At 50.1% G+C, this 21,705-nt stretch overlaps 1 protein-coding gene across 2 annotated transcripts in view; it reads left to right on the plus strand.

Annotated features, from left to right (window-relative positions):
• The window catches only part of CSTF2 (cleavage stimulation factor subunit 2), a 557,664-nt gene that overhangs the window by 457,698 nt on the left and 78,261 nt on the right, over positions 1-21,705 (plus strand). For both annotated transcript variants that reach the window (XM_069613003.1, XM_069613004.1), the window contains exon 13: positions 7,816-7,941. In XM_069613003.1, the coding sequence (XP_069469104.1) occupies positions 7,816-7,938 (123 nt within the window). In that variant the 3' untranslated portion in view covers positions 7,939-7,941. The remainder of the gene's footprint in view (positions 1-7,815; positions 7,942-21,705) is intronic.

A 21,705-nucleotide genomic window follows, 5' to 3' on the forward strand; every position in this document is an offset into this window, starting at 1 on the left:
TATTCTAAAGAGACAACGAAAGTTCCTCAGGTTCGTGGTCAAATGGCAGAACTACCAGTTCAAGGCCCTCCTGTTCGGATTAAAATCGGCGCCCGTGCCTAGCACCGGTGGCGGCGTGCTGCGCCTGCAGGGGATCCACATCTACCCCTACCTGGACGACTGGCCCATGCGGGCAAGGAAAAGGGAGCTCGCCGTGGAACACACTGCGAAGACCGTCCAGCTGCTCACGGACCTGGGGTTCTCCATCAACTTTCCAAAATCCCACCTGGTCCCGTCGCAAGTCGCCCTGTTTCTGGGAGCACAGCTCGACACAGTGGTGCCGCGGGCCTCACCGTCGGAGGAGAGGATAAGGACCATCCTGGGAAAAGTGCAACGTCTGCTGGCCACGGACGTGGCCAGAGTGAGGTCTATCAAGTCCCTCCTCAGAATGATGTCCTCCTGCATTTATCTGGTGCGCCACTGCAGACTTCGGATGCGGCCCTTGCAAGAATTCCTCGACGCCCACTGGATCCAGACAGGCAGCTTCGAGGACAGTATCCCGCTGGACGAAGCGTTCCGTCAGGCGATACGATGGTGGGGTTTCCGCTCTCATCTGACGGCGGGAACAGGTTATCTAGCCCCGGCCCACCAGGTGACGGTGACGACGGATGCCTCTCTGGAAGGTTGGGGAGCGCACACCGGGGGTCTCCACGCGAGAGGCCTTTGGCTCCTGGAGGAGAAGACGCTCCACATCAACATCTTGGAGCTCCATGCAGTGTTCTGGGCCCTCAGGTCGGTCCTTCCGTCCCTCAAGGGCAAGGTGGTGAGGATCTTCACCGACACCACCACCACGATGTTTTACATTCGGAAGCAGGGCGGAACCAGATCCCCTGCCCTATCCAAGGAAGCCCAGGATCTGTGGCATTGGGCCGTCGCCCAAGGGATGTTTCTGGTACCCTTTCATCTGGCAGGGATAAAAAAACACCATCGCCGTCTCACTCAGCAGAGAGCTGCGCTCGTGCCACGAGTGGGAACTGCGCCAGGATCAAGTGGACCGACTCTTCCGACGATGGGGCGAACCCCAGATCGATCTCTTCGCAACGGCGGCGAACTCCAAGTACCGGAGGTTCGCCAGCAGGTTTCCCCAACCGAGGAGCATGGGCGATGCTTTCTCGTTCCCTTGGGACGGCCTGTTCCTTTATGCGTTCCCTCCGTTGCCGTTGCTACTCCGTCTCGTCAACCAGCTCAAGTGGTCCCGGTGCAGGATGATCCTCGTCGCACCGGCGTGGCCGAGGCAGATCTGGTTCCCGGACCTTCTGGACTTGTCAGCGTCCACACCAGTCAAGCTACCGAGGGACGCAGATCTTCTCTCCAGAGAAGGAGGCGCCATTCTTCATCACGAACCAGAGTCGCTGAACTTGCAGGCCTGGCTCCTGCAGCACTAGAGTTTGGAGGATACGACATCCCGGCCGACTGCAGAGAGGTTCTTGCGAAGACCAGGGCATCCTCAACTCTCAAGTGCTACGGACACAAATGGAAGAGGTTCTCTGTCAGGTGCCGTGCACAGAAGATTAACCCTCTGCGGATTACGGCCCCTCAAGTATTGCCGTACCTATTGTCCTTGGCCAAGGCTGGCCTGTCTTACGCTTTCATCAAGGTACATCTGGCTGCCGTCTCACGTTACACCAGAACTACAGGACGGGCGTCCTTGTGGTCTCATCGACTGGTGAAGGAATTTATGAAAGGACTGTTCCGATCATTCTCGCCGGTGAAGGCCCCTGCCCCGGCGTGGGAGCTCAACGTGGTGCTGACTAGGCTCATGGGGGGGCCCCATTCGAGTCTATGCATTCAGTGCCGTTGAAGTTTCTGTCGTGGAAGACAGCATTCCTTGTGGCCATCACCTCTGCACGACGAGTGGGAGAGATCCAGGCCCTGTCTTGCAAGCCTCCATACTTGACTTTTCACGACACGAGGGTGGTGCTAAGGACGCACCCCTCCTTCATGCCCAAGGTGCCGTCGGACTTCCACCTCAACGAGCCCTTGGTGTTGCCAGTTTTCTTCCCGTCGCCTTCGTTGCCGGCTGAGAGGACTCTGCACTCGCTGGATGTAGCTAGAGCGCTGAATTTCTACGTGGACCGCACGAAGAGTTTTCGGAAGACATTACAGCTATTTGTGAACTTTGGACCTGTGAATCAAGGGAAGGCTCTCTCGAAGACTTCCATCTCCAGATGGCTCTCCGGCTGCATCATGCACTGTCACCGGCTGGCAAACCGACCGTTGCCAGGCCGTCCGAGAGCCCATTCGACCAGAGCGATCGCTGCTACTACGGCGTTCCTGTCTGGTGTGCCCCTGCTCGACATCTGCAGGGTTGCTACGTGGAGGTCGACGCACACTTTCACGAGATTCTACTGCGTCGACCGGGATTCCAGGGAGGAGTCCAGAGTCGGCCAGGCAGTGCTGCGCAACCTGTTCGCCTAAGGTGAGCCTGATGAGGAGGTAAGAGTTGCTTAATGTTGAGTTGTTGTATTGCTTGATATTGAGCCTTTTGCCACCTCCCGTGGTTGTGCATGTGTATACCGCTATATATTCTTATATTCATGAGCATGTGAATCCATGCCAGACCCCATGCTGGAGAAGGAACAAGTTACTTACCTGTAACTGTTCTCCAGCATGGGTCTGGCATGGATTCACATGCGAACCCTCCTGCCTACCCCTCTGCGGCTCTTCACTTGGTCATACTGCCACTTAACGTGCTACCAAATCTGAGGATGGCTGCCAGGGGCGGGGCTTAGGGAGAGGGCAGTCATTGGCTGGGGGTAGTATGACCCAGAGACCAGTGATTGGTTACTACTGAGAAAGACAGATCAGAAACGAATCTAATACTGATTTTTTTCTATACCGAGGATTCCCGGCCTGACGACGGGGAATATTCATGAGCATGTGAATCCATGCCATTCCCATGCTGGAGAACAACAGTTACAGGTAAGTAACTTGTTCCACCTTTGGCATTGGGCTCTGCTGCACGAATTCGGCATTGTGGCTTATCTGCCGGGAGTGTTGAATGTGCAGGCAGACGCGCTCAGCAGGGACGTCGGCCAGCTGCACTAGTGGCAGCTGAAGGAGCAGCAGGTTTACATGATCTTCCGGAAGTGGGGCCATCCTCCATTGGATCTCTTTGTGATGTTGGAGAACAAACAGTGCAGGGAGTTCGCAAGCAGGTTGGCTCACCCTGAGTCTCTGGAGGATGCGTTCTCGTCCCTGTGTACGGGCCGTTTCACGTATGCATTTCCTCCGTTTCTGCTCATCCGGCGGGCCCTCCAATGGATTCAGAGATACCCATGCCGTGTGATTCTGGTATCTGCGTTGTGGGCCAGGCAGCCGTGGTTCTCAGATCTCCTTCACCTGTTGGTGGCGGAGCCGATTCGGTTGGAGGCGACACCGGACCTTCTGTCTCAGGACGGGGGTGCTAGTGTACCATAATCCGGGGTGTCTCAGCCTATCGGCTTGGCTCTTAACTACTCTGAGTTTGGCCTGCTAAGGCTTTCCCGTGACTGTCGCCGAATTTTGGAGGCGGCGAGAGCACCATCCACAAATGTCTACTATGCATGTAAATGGAAATGGTTTTGTGTGTGGTGTAATGGCCAGCTGGGGGTGGACCCTTTGAACATTTCCCCAGAACAAGTTCTCCCCTACCTGTTGCAGTTGGCGGAAAGGGGCCTGGCGTTATCCTCCATGAAAGTGCATTTGACTGATATCTAGATTTACTCAGAGGCGGCATGCGGCTCCTCTGTTTAGTGATTGCCTCGTCAAGTTCTTGAAGGGGTTGTTTTGAACTTTTCCTCCGGTCAAGAAGTTTGCACCAGTGTGGTGCTTTAATGTGGTACTTTCTGATGAGGCTGAATTTTGAGCCGCTGTCGACGGCTCCTTTGCAGTTTGTCATGGAAGGTGGCTTTTCTGGTGGCAATTACTTCGGCCAGAAGGATATTGGAGTTGCAAGCATTGGTTGTAGACCCGCCATACTTGAGATTCTTGAAGGACAAGGTTGTTTTGGCCACCAATCCGCACTTTATCCCCAAAGTTCCAACGGCATTTCACAAACTCTCCTCTATTGTTTTGCCCTCGTTTTTTCTTCAGCATCCACGCCTGCAAAACGGTCTCTGCATTCTCTGGACGTAAAGAGGGCGTTGAAGTTTTATTTGAATCGAACTCATGATTTCAGAAAATCTAAACAGCTATTTGTGGCTTATGGGCCGTCCATCAAGGGACAGACAATCTCCAAACTAGGACTTTCTCGTTGGGTGTCCTCTGCTATCTCGTTTTACCACAGTAAAGCTGGGAAGCCTTTGGGAAGGACTCCGAAGGCACACTCTACGAGATCTACGGCTTTGTCGGTGGTATTATAGTCGGGGATTTCGCTGGTGGACATTTGCCAGACGGCCTCCTGGGCGGTGCTGCATACCTTTTACCCGGCCTTACTGTCGGGGGCGGCTGCATGGTGATGTGCCGGTGGGATGGGCGGTCCTGCAACGCCTATTTCAATAAGGTAAGCCCTGCAGCTTCAGGGTGTTTATTTTTTTAACTTGATCACTGGATGGGCTTGTTTGACTCATGTATGTGATTCTGTTTCTGTATTGGTTTGCCTTTACACTCCACCATATATGATTGGTACTGCTATGTACGATCCAATGCTGGAGAAGGGAGTAGTTTCTTACCTGTAACTCCATTTCTCCAGCGTTGGTATCTTTCATGGATTCACATGCACCCTCCGGCCACCCCTGCAGGCAAACCTGGTTCGGGTTCCTTCTACTTTTGAGGTTAAAATCTGAAGGGAAGCTGTGGGGGTGGGGCTATTTAGTCCCCACCAATAGAACGTAGGGTATAAAGCGCCAAAAAAGTCAGTTGATGGGACACTAAAGTGTTGAGGTTTTCAATAGGAAAAGGCTAGGTTAAAGTGACCGAAGTTCCCAGCCTGACGACTGGGAATATTCCCAGCATGTGAATCCATGAAAGATACCAACGCTGGAGAAATGGAGTTACAGGTAAGAAACTACTCCCTTGTGTGTTACTATTCTATTGCTCCCTTCTGAAGAAGGCTTTATAACTGATTGTTTATACAAGAAACCTTGAGTGTAAGATTTTGTAACTGAACTACAGCTCGCATTTCCTCTCTTGAGATAAGCCTGGCTGCTCAACACACTACCAAAACTGTGTAGTACAAGCTTGTACCAAAGGTTGGGTTGTCTATTCCTGTAGTCATAGTTGTTTGTAGTGTTCCCGAATGGTACTGCATTCAGGTTTTGCCTAACACCACTGCACTGAAGGTGCTGTGTGACACAATGAAAAAGATAATGCCTAATGGAGTTTGTCAGGCTCCACAACCAAAAGATAGTGTTCAAAATCACATTAAAATAAATGAGAGAGTGGGAAAAAGGGTCTCACTTTCTCAAGGCTAAAAATTAAAAGTCCTAAAATCCAGCTAAGTTGCTGGGGGTCTCTAATGTAGAGAGGAATTAGCACATTTCAGAGAATTCTCCCTAACAGTTGGTCTCACCAACCCAAGGGAAGAAGTCCTTTCCGGAGCTTCTCTATTCGATTAGGAAAAGCAGTTTCAGCACAGCAGCAGAGATTCACCGGGCGGTTCAACGGTCCAGGAGGATGCAGCAAGCTTCGCTTTTCCTTAGTCTGATATTTCGTCCAGTGGTCCACTGTCTTCAGTTCAAGAAGCCTCGCCTTTATGCAGGTTTCTCCCATTCATGCAGAGCCTAGCTGTCATTCTTACCGCAGGGTGGCTGTCTTGCAAGGACAGCCAGCCAATCATGACTGGGTGCATTCAGCTTACCAAGGAGACTAAGGACAGGGAGTTTTTGGGCACCTCCCTCGCTACCTGCCCTCCCAGACAACTTGAGCCAGAGACTGGTTTCAGTACTGAAGCCCGCCAAAGGCAAAGTGAACAAAAGGGTTAAACCTGCTTTAGTGTGCAGAGTAAAACCCATGACAGACCCCACAAACAACAAATGGCAAAAAAAGACGACCGGGGCCATTTGACAAAATGGTCACCCATGGGTGCTATACTGCAGCTGTGGATTCAGCCTGGGTTGAAAAGAAAATGGTAGGAAAATTAAATCACTGCCACCAGCCATTTAAAGTAGTGAGGTTAACATAAAAAAAGTTACATGAGTAGGTAGGAAAGAGGGCTACTATGTAACCCCCAGCACTCCACATAAGATGGGGTGTGCTGGACCTACAAAGAGAGAAGGTAAGTAAAGCCACTTTACTATTTTTGGAAACTGTAGTCCACCCAAGAAAAGGTATTTAAACCTTATGTGAAATCTAAACAATTGCTCTTTGACACTGCACTGAGGGTGCTGTCACCATACAAAAAGTAGATGCCTATGAAGATTCAGACTCCAAAAACAAAGGAAATATAAAATCCAAATCAAAAAGAAGGTTCACTCACTCCAGGGTTAAAATTAAGAAGTCCTAAAGTCCAGCTAAAGAGTTGGGAATCTCTAAGGTTGAAGGGAATTAGCACAGAAATTAGAATTCTCCCTAACACTTCTCGTGGCCTGCACCTGAGGCGGTCTTATAAACTCAAAGTCCTGCTCAGGTGAGCGCCATTCCCTCGTCCCAGTACTTTCGGCATTGTGGGACTTGTCCCCAATGTTCATAATACTACTTTTGTTCTGAGTATTTTCCTCAGCCTTTCTCACTTTACTCTCATCATTAATTACACCTTCAAAAGGAATTTTAAAAGGGCTCAAAGGTTGATTCGAGGTAGAGTTAACGTCATCAGAAATTAAGGTATTGTTCTGATTTCCACATATCATTCTCCTGTTGATTACACAAGTTCATCATACATGTGGGCAACTTTGTAAAGGGAAGTCTTAAACTTGAGGAATGATTAATTCAGTTTCCTATGTTGATTGACAGTTTTCACAAACAACAAGATAGATAATTTTGTGAAAGGAAACCTCACTCTGACAAGCCATTACATATTCTGGCATCACTAAAATGTCTCCCTCTGAAGACTAATACCGGGTCTCTCCCAACAGAGTCCCTCTATGCCTTTGGGACCCTTCTCCTCCCAGGTGATCCTTCCGGCTAACACCACCCCCAGGGTTAGGATCTGGTAGCAGCTGCCCTTCTCCTGGCCACCTGGGATGAGACTTTAGGTAGGGTCTTTGTGAGGACCTTGCAGAATTCATCACAATGTCTATTCTCGCCCGCTGTTCCAGCCAACTGATAGGCTTATGCTCTTTCCCCTGGTGTGAATGTCCCTTTAGCCATCCTGCTGGCAGGAAAGCCCTTCTCCTAGCTGTGGGTGCATCCAATCCCCTGAACAGAGGGCCCAGAGAAATCATCCTAACAGTGGCTGAGAGTGCACTCCTCATTTTGGTAATGGTTTAGGTTAACAGAATGGCACTAAAATTCATATTGTTTTAACAATTGCACTCCCAAGTAGTTTAAGGGAACACTAAACTAGAATTTCACTACAAAAAAAATGGCCATTTCAATGAAGCCAACAGACTTCAGAAAACAAAGGAGAAATTGCAGATACAAATAAATCAAGTGTTAAATAGTCCTTGAGCTTAAGCCAAAAGATCAGAGAAATCCATCAAAGGAAAGATTACTTGTTTACAACCAGAGGTATTCAGAACTAAGGGTACAGGTAAGTAACCTCTCAGGTTAACTTTTGGATAACCGTTTAGCCCATGTATATGTGCCTTCCAGCAACCACTGTGCCACTATGTGGCTGTATTAAAGAAATGAATGTTGATAATGCATTCAATGAAGCCTCCAATTCTGTTCTAATCTCTCCCCCTCTTTTCCCTGCAGGCTGCCCTGATCATGCAGGTTCTTCAGCTAACTCCAGACCAGATTGCAATGCTACCACCTGAACAAAGACAAAGTATACTTATACTCAAGGAACAGATACAGAAATCCACAAGTGCACCTTGAAAAGTGGGTTTTCATAACTGCTAGTGTTCATGTTACTTTATAGTCTGTGTTAATGTTTTCTCCAGATGCTAAGCAGATTGAAAACTCTCTGTACACGTGTAGCTAGAGAAACTGGTAAAAGGAACTCATGGCTGTGAGAGACTCTGCAAGGTCACATTGGAATTGACATGGTTTCACAAGAAACTGAGACAGCTGCCTGAATTTTTGACCATTACAGATGAGGATAATGAAAAACCTAGAGAATTATCTTAAGAAACTGAACATTGTTTGGCTGGTGCAAAGGCTGAGCTAGTCCAGGCCATTTCTCAATGCTTGCTGTTAAGATGAATTTCCAAAATCGGCCCTGATTTGGGGAGGCCACCCTATTCTGGTAAGCAGGGAAGACACTGAGAGGCTAGTCAAACGGATCATGGTCAGGTAGCAGAGCGGAAAGGCTTAGTCTCAGGAAGGGCGTGCGAGTTATGTTATTTATATAGCGCCTTGTATATCATTGGTATGATCTCAAAGCGCTGGTAGGTTGAACGCCTTCGGGAACCGCAGTTCAGTCAGTAGAGAGAGTGTGGTATGGTGCATGTGTGCACCGGATATGTGTGCAGCTGGTGTGGTTGTTGCATGATAGCTGCTTCTTAGCGGTAGGTGTGGTGCTGAGGAAATCAGTTGGATGTGTTCAGTCTGGAGGGTGGACACTCAGACTGAGTTCTGGTTGCGTTAGGCCTGAGGAGACACTTAAGATAGCCATAAAGTGCTCAGCTAGCTGTGTTTTATTCGGATGATGTGGAGTTCGTGGGGTCATGTAATTATGGGAACAGCTACACCGAATGTGTCATAGTTTCGCTGTGTTCTAGTTGAATGATGGTGTATAAGGGAGAGTAAGCATAGTAGTGTGATATGGTGGTTATCAGTAAAGCGCCTGCGATCAAGCACGAGAGCAGGACAGGGGGCGTACATTAGGCAACATTTCTAAGTTCAATAATAAGTGTGAGACATGATATCATTCACAAGTCTATCTAGGTGCAGGATATGCTATCATTCACAATTCCAACTAAGTGAAGGATATGCTACAATCAATTCTCCAGCATGGGGTCTGGCATGGATTCACATGCTCATGAATATTCCCGGTCAGATTGGGAATCCTCGGTAAAGAAAAAAATCAGTTTCTGTTTTAGTTTCTGAACTGTCTTTCTACTAGTAACCAATCACTGATCACTGGGTCATACTGCCCCAGCCAATGACTACCCTCTACCTAAGCCCCTCCTCTGGCAGCCATCTTCAGATTTTTACCGCACGTTCAAGTGTAGGGAGTCCTCGTGTTGTAGCTCTCAAGCTTTTACTGTGTTTTGCGTTTTTTCGAAGAGTTTATGGTTATATTTTCGGTCAATCGAGCCTCAAGCTCCACCAGCTCGACTTCCGATCAACGGGGACCTGTTTTCGGAATTTGCTGCGCCCCTCAAGGGCATCTTTTCGTCGTGTTTTCCACTTCTCAGAGGATTCCAGAAGATCTTTGAGGCCTACCCTGCGTGGACATGGCCCAGGATAAAAGAAGCACGACGCCTGTTGGATCCAAGCTGTTCAGGAGCTTCCCTGGATGCGGACTTCAGAACGTCTTTGAGGATGAGCACTCTCGGTGTCTTTAATGCCTTCACAACGACAAATTGCACGTGGGGAAGGACTGTGTGTTTTGTAAGAACATGTCCGAACGGACAATGAAGGATCGTCGTATTCGACTCACCAACTGGCTGGAAGGGAATAGCCCAGCAGCGGGAGAGAAGAAATCTGAGCGGTCTTCTAAGACCTTTGAGGGCACTCCAGCGACGAGGGCCCAACAAAAGGCAAAGCACCACGAGTCTGGGTCCGACCGTTCGGGCTCCTCGGCTGTCAGGCAGGGCGCATTATCACCAACGCCATCAACCACGAGCCAACGCTCTGGCTCGGTTAAGAGGAAGTCGGAGAACCCGGGTAAGCTTCGAGAGAAGCCCTAGTCGATCCTCACGGAGACAGCCGAGGGGGAGCGAGGTGGTGACCCACCCCCCACAAGGTGAAGGCCACAGGCACGCTCAAGGTTGTGAAGGCTCTGATTCACCTGGCTAAGGCCTCGTTTGAGGGAGTCGTGGCGGCCCTGGCAAAACCTACGGAGGCTTCCCCCCTGGAGACGACTTCAGGGGTTAGAGGTTCCCTGTCACCATGGAGGGAATCATCTTTTCTGCCTATCGAGAAGACCCCCTTGAAAGCCCAGCAGGAGAAAGAGGGGGTGGGAGGGCATGGTAGCCATAACGGTCATGGATACCACCTCTGAGGATGAGTTGGCGAGCGTCCAAAGGATCCTGGACAGGAAGTTCGAGGAATCCAGGGCCCACGGGAAGGATCTCGACAAGGCCGATGAGAGCAACGGGGAGCCGATGAAGAAGATAGGGCCGCGGAGGGCCTCACTCCCCAACCGTCGGTCCCGTTGCAGCCGGTGCCCGTACCACAGGACAATTCAGGAGCTATCTTGATGGTTATACAGAACCTGTGCACGGAGATGAGGACAGGGATGTCTTTACCCCCCACGGACGACCCACGGTAGACCCAGCAGGGCCTGGTCAGTTTGGGGAGCCCGCCCAACAAGCAGAGACAAGTCTATCCACCTCCCCCTTCCAGCCTTCGCCCCCATCCCCTCCACCGAGGGTGGAGACGGGAACTGAGACGACGGGGGACAGATGACGGTGGTGACGACGGAATGGACTTCCCGTCACCATCTCCTTGGGGCCCCCCCTGTACGAGATTGGCTCCTTCCACGCCATGATCGCCAGGGCATCTGAGATCTTCCAGCTGTGCCTCGAAGAACAGAAGGAAGGTTTCATCTACCAACGGTGGGAGGTCAAGAGGAAGACTCTCCTCTCAGTCCTGTTACTGGACGACATCTGGGACCAGTGGGTGGTGCTCCTGAAGAACCCGTCCTCGGCTCCTGCTAAGAGACCGGTACGAGAAGTAGTACCGGGCCCTGGACTCCGCCCCTACGTACCTCAGGGCACAGACGTCCCTGGATTCAGTGCTCTCCGCGGCGGCCAAGAAGAAAACGGCGGGGGCGAAAGCTTCAACTTCAACATCCCCGCTGGACGGCGAGGGGGAAGAAGCTGGACGCAATGGGACGATGGGGCATCTTGTCGGCAGCGATGATTAAAGCTGCCAACGCCCTCGCGATCGTGGCACGCTACGACAGGGAGCTGTGGTTCGAGATCGCTCCCTTGATGGACTTCCACCCGGACGACAAGAGGGCTGAGTCCCTGGAAATCCTACAGGAAGGTGAAGTGGTGTCGGACCACGCCATTACGGTGGCCACGGACATCGCCGACACCGGCTTTCGTCAGATGGACAACGGCGTTTGCCTTCCCCGGCGTGGTTGGCTCAAGGCCACCGACTTCCGCCAGGACGTGAAGACCAGGGTTCTGGACATGTCCTTTGCCGGGAACAACCTGTTCGGCAAGACAGTGGACGAGTCACTACAGGCCATCAAGTTGGACACCGAGACGGCTCAGGCCTTGGGTGTTCTTGAACAACGATGGCTGTCCTTTTGGAACTCCAGAGGCAAGCAAGGTGCCTCCAAAGGATTCGGCTTTGGTTCCTCGTTGTACAGCCAAGCAGCTCCCTCCTCGTCGCAGGAGGCCTACAGAGGACGCGGCAAGACAGGAGGATCCTGGCGTCGTCGCCAGGGAGGCCAAGGCGGCAAGGCCGCAATGAAACAGGATTGAACTGGCTGATGGGAGGCCGGCTGGTGAAATTCACCAGCGTTTGGGAGTCCATCTCCACCGACCGTTGGGTGCTGGATGCCCTGGCCCGCGGGCACACTCTGGAATTTGAAAAGCGGTGTCCCTGTATTCCACCCGTGGCCTGGAAGGAAAACCACGTCCCTCAACTGCTGCTGGAGGTACGGGCGATGCTAAGAAAGGGAGCCATCGAGCTCGTCCCAAAGAGGCTCCGGTGCTCCGGAATGTACTTGCAATACTTCCTCGTCCGGAAGAAGACCGGCGGTTGGCGACCCATCCTGGACCTTCGTCATGTAAACGGGTACATCAGTCCCAGAAGTTCCGGATGGTCACCCTCCAGCACGTGCTGCGACAGCTGGAGGAAGGCGCCTTCCTATCGTCGCTGGACTTGGAGGATGCCTACTTCCACATCCCCATTCTAAAAAGACATTGAAAATTCATGCGATTTGTGGTCCAAGGGCGACACTATCAGTTCAAGGCCCTTAACTTCGGATTGAAGTCGGCACCCAGGGTATTCACCAAGTGCCTAGCACCAGTGGCGGTGCAGCTGCACCTACAGGGGATCCACGTCTACCCCAACCGGGACGATTGGCTCATCCGAGCAAAGTCAAGAGACCTCGCAGTCGATCACACAGCGAAGGCAGTCCAACTGCTCACGGATCTGGGATTCTCGATCAACTTAGCGAAATCCCACTTGGTACAGTCGCAAGTCGCCCTGTTCCTGGGAGCCAGGCTCGACACAGTGGCGCGATTGGCTTTGCCGTCGGAGGAAAGGACGAAGGCCATCCTGGGCAAGGTACAACGGCTGTTGTCCATGGACGTGGCCAGGTGAGGTCCATCAAGTCCCTACTTGGCATGATGTCCTCATGCAGCTACTTCGTGTGGCAATGCAGACTGCGGATGGGACCACTGCAGGAGTTCCTCGACGCCTGTTGGATGCAAGCAGCGGGCAGCTTCGAAGACAAGATCTCACTCAATGAGACTTTCCGCCAAGCGATCCGGTGGTGGGGCACCCGCGCGCATCTGCTGGTGGGCATGGACTTCCAGACCCAGGCACATCAGGAAACAGTGACGACGGACGCCTCCCTGGAGGGATAGGGAGCGCACACCGGAGATCTCCACGCAAGAGGCCTTTGGCTCCCTGAGGAGAGGTCACTTCACATCAATGTCCTAGAGCTCCGAGCCGTGATCTGGGCCCTCAGGTCCTTCCTTCCGTCCCTCAAGGGCAAGGTGGTTAGGGTCTTCACGACAAAACCACCATGATGTTCTACATCCGGAAGCAGGGGGCACCAGATCTCCAGCCCTATCCAAGGAAGCGCAGGATCTGTGGCACTGGGCCGTTGCCCAAGCTATGTTTCTGCTACCCTTCCATCTGGCAGGAATCCAGAACACCAGCGCCGACTCACTCAGCAGGGAGCTGCGCTTGTGCCACGAGTGGGAGCTGCGGCAGGATCAAGTGGATCTCCTATTCCGACGATGGGGCATTCCCCAGATCGACCTATTCGCGACGACTAATGCCAAGTGCCGGAGTTTCGCCAGCAGGTTTCCCCAGCTGGGGAGTATGGGCGATGCCTTCTCATTCCCCTGGACGGCCTGTTCCTGTATGTGTTGCCGTTGCTGCTGCGACTCATCAGTCAACTCAGACGGTCCCGGTGCAAGATGATCCTCGTCGCACTTGCGTGGCCGAGGCAGATTTGGTTCCCGGAACTTCCGGACATGTCAGCACACCCCCTGACCCCCCACCTCCCCCCTCCCCCCGTCAAACTACCGACGGGCGCAGGTCTTCTCGCCAGGGAAGGAGGCGCCATTCTCCACCACGACCCGGGGTCGCTGAACCTGCAGGCCTGCCTCTTGCAGCGCTAGAGTTTGGAGGATACGATATCCCGGTGGACTGCAAGGAGGTGCTTGCAAAGGCCAGGGCGTCCTCGACTCTCAAATGCTATGGACACACATGGAAGAGGTTCTCTGTCTGGTGCCGTGCACAGAAGATTAACCCTCTGCGGATTACGGCCCCTCAAGTGCTGCGTACTTGCTATCGCGGGACTGGCACATGCCTCCATCAAGATCCATCTGGCGGCCATCTCCCGCTACACCGGAACTCCGGGGCGGTCATCCCTATAGTCTCATCGCCTGGTGAAGGAGTTCATGAAAGGACTGTTGCGATAGTTTCCACCGGTGAAGGCTCCGGCCCTGTCGTGGGAGCTCAACGTGGTGCTGACCAGGCTCATGGGGCCGCCATTCGATCCTCTGCATTCGGCACAGTTGAAGTTCTTGTCATGGAAGACAGCGTTTCTTGTGCCGATCACCTCTGCACAACGAGTGGGAGATATCCAGGCCCTCTCCTATAAACCTCCATACCTGACATTCGACGAGACAAGGGTGGTACTGAAGAGGCACCCCTCCTTCATGGCCAAGGTGCCGTCAGACTTCCATCTCAACGAGCCCTTGGTGTTACCTGTTTTCTTCCTGTCGCCTTTGTCGCCGGCTGAGAGGACTTTGCACTCGCTGGATGTGGCTAGAGCGCTGAAATTCTACGTGGACCGCACGAAGAGTCTTCGGAAGACCTCACAGCTGTTTGTGAACTTTGGACATGTGAACCAAGGGAAGGCCTTCTCAAAGGCTTCCATTTCCAGATGGCTGTCCGGCTGCATTATTCACTGTCACCGGTTGGCAAAACAATCCTTGCCCGGCCGTCTGAGAGCCCATTCCACCAGAGCGATCGCTGCTACCACAGCGTTCTTGTCTGGTGTACGCCTGCTGGACATCTGCAGGGCTGCTACGTGGAGGTTGACGTACACCTTCACGTGATTCTACTGCGTCAACCGGGATTCCGACTGGGAAAATGCCAGACAGAAACAAAGGACTACACCCCACAGACTGCACCATTTGGGTGCAGCTCATCACAGAAAAACGGCCTCAGAAGCCAAAACACACTAGACAGACACCAGATTAGCACACAGTGCTCACCCAAAAATATAAATAGTTAAGTAAATAAATAAAATTTGAGGGAAAAATATTATAATTTGAAAAAAATACTCGCGCCACTCCAAAAGAGTGCATAAAGTGGTCTAGGGCATCAATGAGTCCCTGATTCGAAAACCACTAGCTGTTGGAATGGTGCAGATCCTTACCCTTAATGGGCTTGGACTTGCTTCCTGCCTGGATTTTGGATAAGAAGAGTAACCCTTGCAGCCATTTCTTCAGATCAGCGTTGGACCTAAGAATCCCTCAGACAAACAGCCGAATACCACCCTAATAAAGACCTGGCATCCCTTGCTGCATCTGGCCCGGTAAAACTGTTGGACTATCTGATCCTTGAAGACCCTGAACGGTGCTTCAACCCTTGGACTATTGAGGACCAACTAGCCTCGACACCTTCCCGACGATCCAGGCGCCCTGAGCCTTCGGAAGTGTCTCTGGACCACCCAGTGGACTGATGAGCTTTAGTTTTCTAGTGGGCTACCTTGCCAGAACTGTTCCGTGGTTGCACCCAGACCTTTTGGTAGTCACTCGCTTGTGGTACAAGTGGCTGTCCATCTGAATTCAGCGTCCCAGCACCAAGCAATGTTGTCCTGGAGAAGCTTCTACATTTGTGACTGAAAGGACAACTGTTGTCACCCGAGTGCGGAGAGCATTGCTGGAACTCTCCTTCCCCCGTGCTGTGAAGTGTCCTAACGAGGCCTGCATCAGTGAATCTTGCATTTCTTCATCGCCAGCGGTTGCAACTTGTACCTGGACCTGACTGGAAGAATCCTTGCACACCTGCTGCCTCTCGGCACCTCTCCCTGGAAACAAAGGTGGGAAGTACAAGCCCCCCCACCACGTCCCCTTGTCGACCAAGTCATTTGGGAACATCTGAGTGGGGGAGGTAAGTAAATGCAAAGTACGTAAATCCTACAGAGGATGTTGGGTAAGAGTTTTCTTCCTGACCTGTGTAAACCCCAGAATGTTTTGCTTGGACTTGGTGATTATATCTCCTTGTCCCTAGGTGAGTGGAAATCTTTTTCCCCCCTCTCACCTAGTCTTTTACTCCTTTCATGGGTGACCTTTGTATGCCTCTCCATAGTTTGATTGGAGTTATAGTTTCCTACATCCTTTTGGCTTAGGCTGGGTTGCCACTTTGGGCCTCCTGTTAATTTCTCTTTAATGTACTTGGGTGAACTACTGTTCTCCAGGGGTAAAGAGGGATTTACATCCCCTTTACATTCTATATAGTGAGCCAGCACACCCCACCTTATGTGGAGTGCTGGGTAATACGATGTATCCCCTTGCTTACTTACCTGTAGCATTTTTGTTACAATTGCAAGTTTACTTTAATGGCTGGTTTTAGCGGTTTTACCTTGGTGACTTTTTAGTCTTATTACTAACAGGCTGTTAAATCCACCTCTGTAATGCACATAAGGGCCACCATTCTGCTAGAATGGCGGGTTTCTCCTTTTTTTGCCTTTATTGAGTATCCTTGTTATTTGTGGTCTTCCCTGCCATTCTAGACTGGAACCACCTCAGTGGACGTTTTGTCTTCACAGGGAATCCTTTGTATTCCCTACCCAGGCTCCAGAGTGTCTGAACAGGCAGGACAAGGTCTGACTTCACTAGAATTACTGTTGGTTATTCTGAATAAGGTTTATGCTTTGGTCTGCATACCTTCATGCATGTTGTTGTTTTTTAATGATGTGCTTATGACTCTGTCTCAGTAGTTACCCTAAGACTTGGCCTAACTGTATTTATAATAAAACTTTATTTTTTATAATACTTCTGGTTGTAAGTTTCTATTGAACCCTTGATATACTACAAGTTCTTTGTACTTTCCTACAGCCCTCGGTCCCTCCTAAGATAATCCTTGCTGCTCTGTCTATGCTACCATATACTCAGTACAGCCTTGTTCTAAGTGTGGAGTTTTGTACTGTCTCAGTTGTATGGTTTTGCTAAGCCCTTAGGTGGACTTCAGAACAGGGCTCAAACCTGGCTCGACTTTCACAGTTAAAGCTGAGAAAGACCTCCCAAGCAGAAAATGGTGAAAAAAGAAGACTGGCCATTTTGACATGGGTGCTGTACGGCAGCTGAGGTTTCAGCCTGCAGTAAAGATGCACACTGATAGTAAAAGGTAAACCACTACCACCAGCCATTTAAAGTAGTGAGGGTAACCAGAAATGTGGCAAAGTAGGATAAGGGGCCATTGGGTAACCCCCCAGCACTCCAGATAAGATGGTGTATGCTGGACCTACAAAGAGTAAAGGTAAGTAAAGTCAATTTCATTTTAATATTCGTGGGAACTGTAGTTCAGCCAAGGAAAGGTATTTAAACCTTAAGAGACATACAGGGACCTCTCATTGACACTGCACTAGGGTGATGTGTGTCACTATACAAAATGCAGATGCCTATGGAGTTTGTCAGACTCCAGAAACAGTGAAAACATAAAATCCTAGTCGTGGGTGGGGGGTAGGAGACAGGAGGGAGTGAGAAAAGGGCCCCACTCACTCATGGGTTGAAATTAAGAGGTCCTAAGTCAAGCAAAAGAGCTGAGAGTCTTTAAGGTGGGAGGAAATTAGCACAGAAATGAAAATTCTCCCTAACAAAGAGTAAAAGATTCTGTGAGTGTGGAAAAGGTTCCCACTCGGAGGTATAAGGAAAAATCACCCACCAGTAGAAGCAAAAAGTTCTGGGGTTGACACAGGTCAGGAAGATTTATCATCACCATGAAAATCGTACCTAGCAATACCTAGTAACCTTCTTCTCTCTGCTCCTGTGACTAATTATGGCTGGTGGTAGTGGACCTTTTATAGCAACTATTGTGATTTCTCTACTGCAAGCTATGTCCATAGTCGCTGTAGTGCACAATAGGGGCACTGAAGTACTAACTTGGGAGCTTCCTTCTTTTTTGTCATTTCTAGCTTGGTTGTTCTTTGTTAGCCCTTCCACCATTCTGGGAGGGGGAGGTCTGTGTGTGTTTTTGTTAGGGAGACTTCTCAGAAATGTGCTAATTCTCTTCACCTTAGAGAGCCCCAGCAACTTTGCTGGATTTTGAGGACTTGATTTTGTTTACCTGGAAAGAGTGTGAGCCTTTTTCCCAATCTCATGTATTTTGATGTGTGTTTTACTCTTGTGTTCTTTGATTATGGAGTTTTAGATGACTCCATAAGGCATCATCTTGTCATGTGTGTTACACAGCACCCTCAGTGCAGTGACACAGGGATGTCTTTTTAGACTTCCAAAAGGTTGAAATACCTTCTCTGGCATAAACTACTGTTTTCCAGAGAATGTAAGGTTAAATTGACTTTACTAGTCTTTTTAAATTCCTAGACCCCACACACACACACTATCTTACTATAGAAACTTATGTAGCAGTCAAATGCTACCCTTTCCTATCGAAATGGCTGGTGGCAGTGGTTTAGCAACAAACTACCATGATTTTTCCCGACCACGAACACCGGTAGCATAAAATCGCGAGAGCCATGTTTTTCAAGATGGTGCCTTAAGCCCTTTTGGTTAAACAGGTCCTGGTTGTCTTTTTTCGCTATTTCTTTTTTGAAAGGTCCTTCTAGAGTTTGTCTCTGCGCGCCAAACCAGGTTTGGCCCATTTGTTTGTATGCCTTTGGCAGGCTTCAGGGACTGAAGACCGCCTCTGGCGCCTGTGTCTGGGGTGGGCAGGAAGTGAGGGAGGTGCCCGAAACTCCCTGTACTTAGTCTCCTAGGAGAACCAAATGCACTCTGGCTGATTGGCTGGCTGACTGTCCAGCAAGGACAGCCACCCTGCTTGGTGAGTGACAGCTAGGCTGGAATGAAAGGGAGAAAACTGTTTAAAAGGCGAGTCTCTTGGCTTGGAAGGCAGTCGGCCCTGGAACGAAAGAACTGAAGATGAGCTGGAAGAGGACAGCTGCTGCAACTCCTGGGCCGTTAGTTTGCCCAGTGAAGCCCTGCTGCAGGTCCGAATTGCCAAGTTCATCTCTACAGAGAAGCCCCTTCAAGGACGACTTCTTTCTTTGAGTTGGTGCGACCAATCAACACATAAGCCCACCTGGATACCATTCTCGGAGCTGATTAGGTTTAACCAGGGGGAAGGACACCAGCTTGTGTGCTTGACTACAGCTACTCTATCCGAAGATCTTCCATTTGCCAGCTTGTTTGACCAGTCCCTGTGCAGTGCAGGAGTCCCCCGACGTCCTCCCTCTTGTCCCCACGACTGAGGATCAGTAACCGTGAGATCTGCAGGAACTGCCAGGAACCAACGTCTTGAGCTGCATCTTTTCTTCATATTAAGGTACTGTGCCAACCCGATTAAGAGAACTTATCTCTCGCGGTGAAAGTTTGTGACACTTTCCCAACTTGCAGCCCTAATCAGTTTGTGACCCAACATATGATTATTTTTCATACACACTACTTCTGGGAACTTTGGCAAAGACTTAACCGTTTACTACAAGAACTGCTCTTTCTTATCCAAGAAACTAGCCCTTTGAACTGAATAGAGTACTCTAGTGAACAAAAACTATTTGCACTTCCTAAGAAAGTATTTGTGATCCATTTTATTAACGTGTGCTTTTGTACTCCTATTTAAAGTGACTGAAATGCCATTTTGCTCCTATTTCAGGGGAGCCTAAGTATTGGTTTGGTACTGAAGTGTGTATTGTGACCTGACCTGCGTTAAGTTGAATTGTTTTGCTGAACTGTTATGACTTTACCTCCAGGTTTTTGTTTGGATCTACTTGCACTGCACTGCACAGCTCGTTATTCATGTTATTGACTGGCGGCAATACCCGGCCTTACCCGTTGTAAACTAATAAAAAGAATTTATAAAAAAAAAAAGGCTGAAGGGAATTAGCACAGAAATTAGAATTCTCCCTAACACACGCCATGGTCGTCTGAGCTCTTCCAGCTGACGCCAGAAGAGACCAAAAAGGAAGGTTTAATTTACCAAAAGGGAGACAATTCTGGCATTACCTCTCATGGACGACGTTTGGGATGAGTGCCTGGCAACCCAGCCTCAGCCCCGTCGAAGAGGGATAGGTTGGAAAAGAAGTATCAGGGACACAGAGTCTGCACCCAAGTGCCTACAGTTGCAGCCCTCCCCTGAATCTGTGGTCTCGGTGTTAGGGAGAATTCTCAAACATGTGCTAATTCCCTCTACCTTAGAGACCCCCACCAACTTTGCTGGATTTTGAGGACTTGATTTTTTTTCACCTGGGGAGAGTGTGACCGATTTCTCCCACTCTCCCGTACTTTTGTGTGAATTTTACCTCGGTTTCTTTTGGTTATGCAGTCTAACCAACTCCACAAGCATCATCTTTTACAATTGTCACACAGCACTGTCAGTGCAGTGGCACATGGAAGTTTTTTTAGATGTCCCAAGGTTTAAATACCTTCTCTGGGATAAACTATTGATTCCCAAAGCTGTAGAGTGAAATTGACTCTACTTGGCCCTTTAAATTCCTAGACTCGGCACAACCTATCTTCCTATAGAGTGCTGGTGGGGTTACCTAGTATCCCCTGTGTCTAGATCCTCATGTAACAGTCAAATGTTACCCTTTCCTCTCAGAATGTCTGTTGGCAGTGGTTTTACAACAAACTACCATGATTCACCCCGACCGCAAACTGTTCGCAGTTCCCGTAATGTTAAATCATGTGAGCCATGTTTTTCAAGATGGTGTTAGGCAAAATTTGTAAGCATTGCCCTCTGGGAACACTACACACAAATATGACTACAGGTGTAAGCAAAACCAATCTTTGGTAGAAGTCTGTGCTACAGTTTGCATGTTTTGGTAGCATGTTGAGCGGCCAGGCTTATCTCAAGAGGGGAAATGAGAGCAGTAATGATGTTACAGAGAGGTCTACAATCACAGGTGTTAAAATAAACTTGCACTCAATGTTTCTTGGATCAATACTTAATAATGTATTTACCAGTCAGTTATAAAACATTAATTAGAAGGAGCCAATCGTATAATAACACACAAATATACTTCGAAGGGATTGTGTCCTCCGACGCATTCCTTATCTTTGATAATACATTTCCAGCCTGCTGGCCTCGGAATTTTTTTCTGTAGAGGGCACTGCGCGTCGCCGTCCGCCGAGTCGATGTCCTTCGACGGCCACCGTATCGGCGCCGACGTCACCATGCCCATAAATAGCCACGCACTGCGTCCGTTGCTCAGTTCCGTTTTTCCGCGCTTCGTGGGGCCTCGGAACGTCGTTGCTCAGTTCAGTCAGGATAACCCTCTATAGCTACTCGAATAAATACCAACTCGTTCTCGATGGCATCTTCATCGGAACCGACGACGCCGCGATCCGGCTTCAAGAAATGTCGAGGCTGCGGTAAAAAAAATGTCGATAACCGATCCACACAAGATCTGCTTGTGGTGCTTGGGAGCCGAGCACCATTGTTCGGAGTGTGAGGACTGCATGTCCATGACGGCGAAAGCCTTGAAGGAGCGCAAGGGGAAGCTCGAGAGAGGTAAGTCGGTTAAAACCTCCTCGAAGGTTTCTTCGGCTGAATCGAGGCATTCGTCTCCTCGCCGTCGAAAACATTCCCATTCTAGATCTCGAAGTAGCTCCCACCATTCATCGAGATCAAGACACTCAAAGAAGAGACGTCGAAGATCCCCTTCCTCGTCGTCTTCTGTTTACCCAGAAAGGGTCTCCTGTCCCAAAAAACACCGCTCTCCGGCTGAGTGGGAGGAATTCAGAAAGAAAATGTTAAGTGTCTTCGAGAAAGCTGTCTCGACCCCCTCGAAGACAGCTGAGGGTGATACCCTGGGTGAAAAACCCAAAAAAATCAAAACGCCGCTAGTCTCAGCACCCGGCAAAACATTCCACCCGAGAGCACCACACGCCATCGGGTAAGAAGGCATCGTCTTTGCCGCCGCCGCCGTCGTCGAAGATTCCTTCGACGCATGAATCGGCACCATCGACGCCGTTGTCGAAGGGTTCTTCGACGCATCGGTCGATCGACTCGACGCCTTAGTCTACGCCGATGAAAGAAAAGACCAAGGCTAAGCCAACGGTGATTCCAAGGGCCTCCGGCACGACGCCGAGA

Source organism: Ambystoma mexicanum, chromosome 5p (genome assembly GCF_040938575.1).
Source record: "Ambystoma mexicanum isolate Mex_15411 chromosome 5p, UKY_AmexF1_1, whole genome shotgun sequence".
NCBI classification, from domain to species: domain Eukaryota; kingdom Metazoa; phylum Chordata; class Amphibia; order Caudata; family Ambystomatidae; genus Ambystoma; species Ambystoma mexicanum.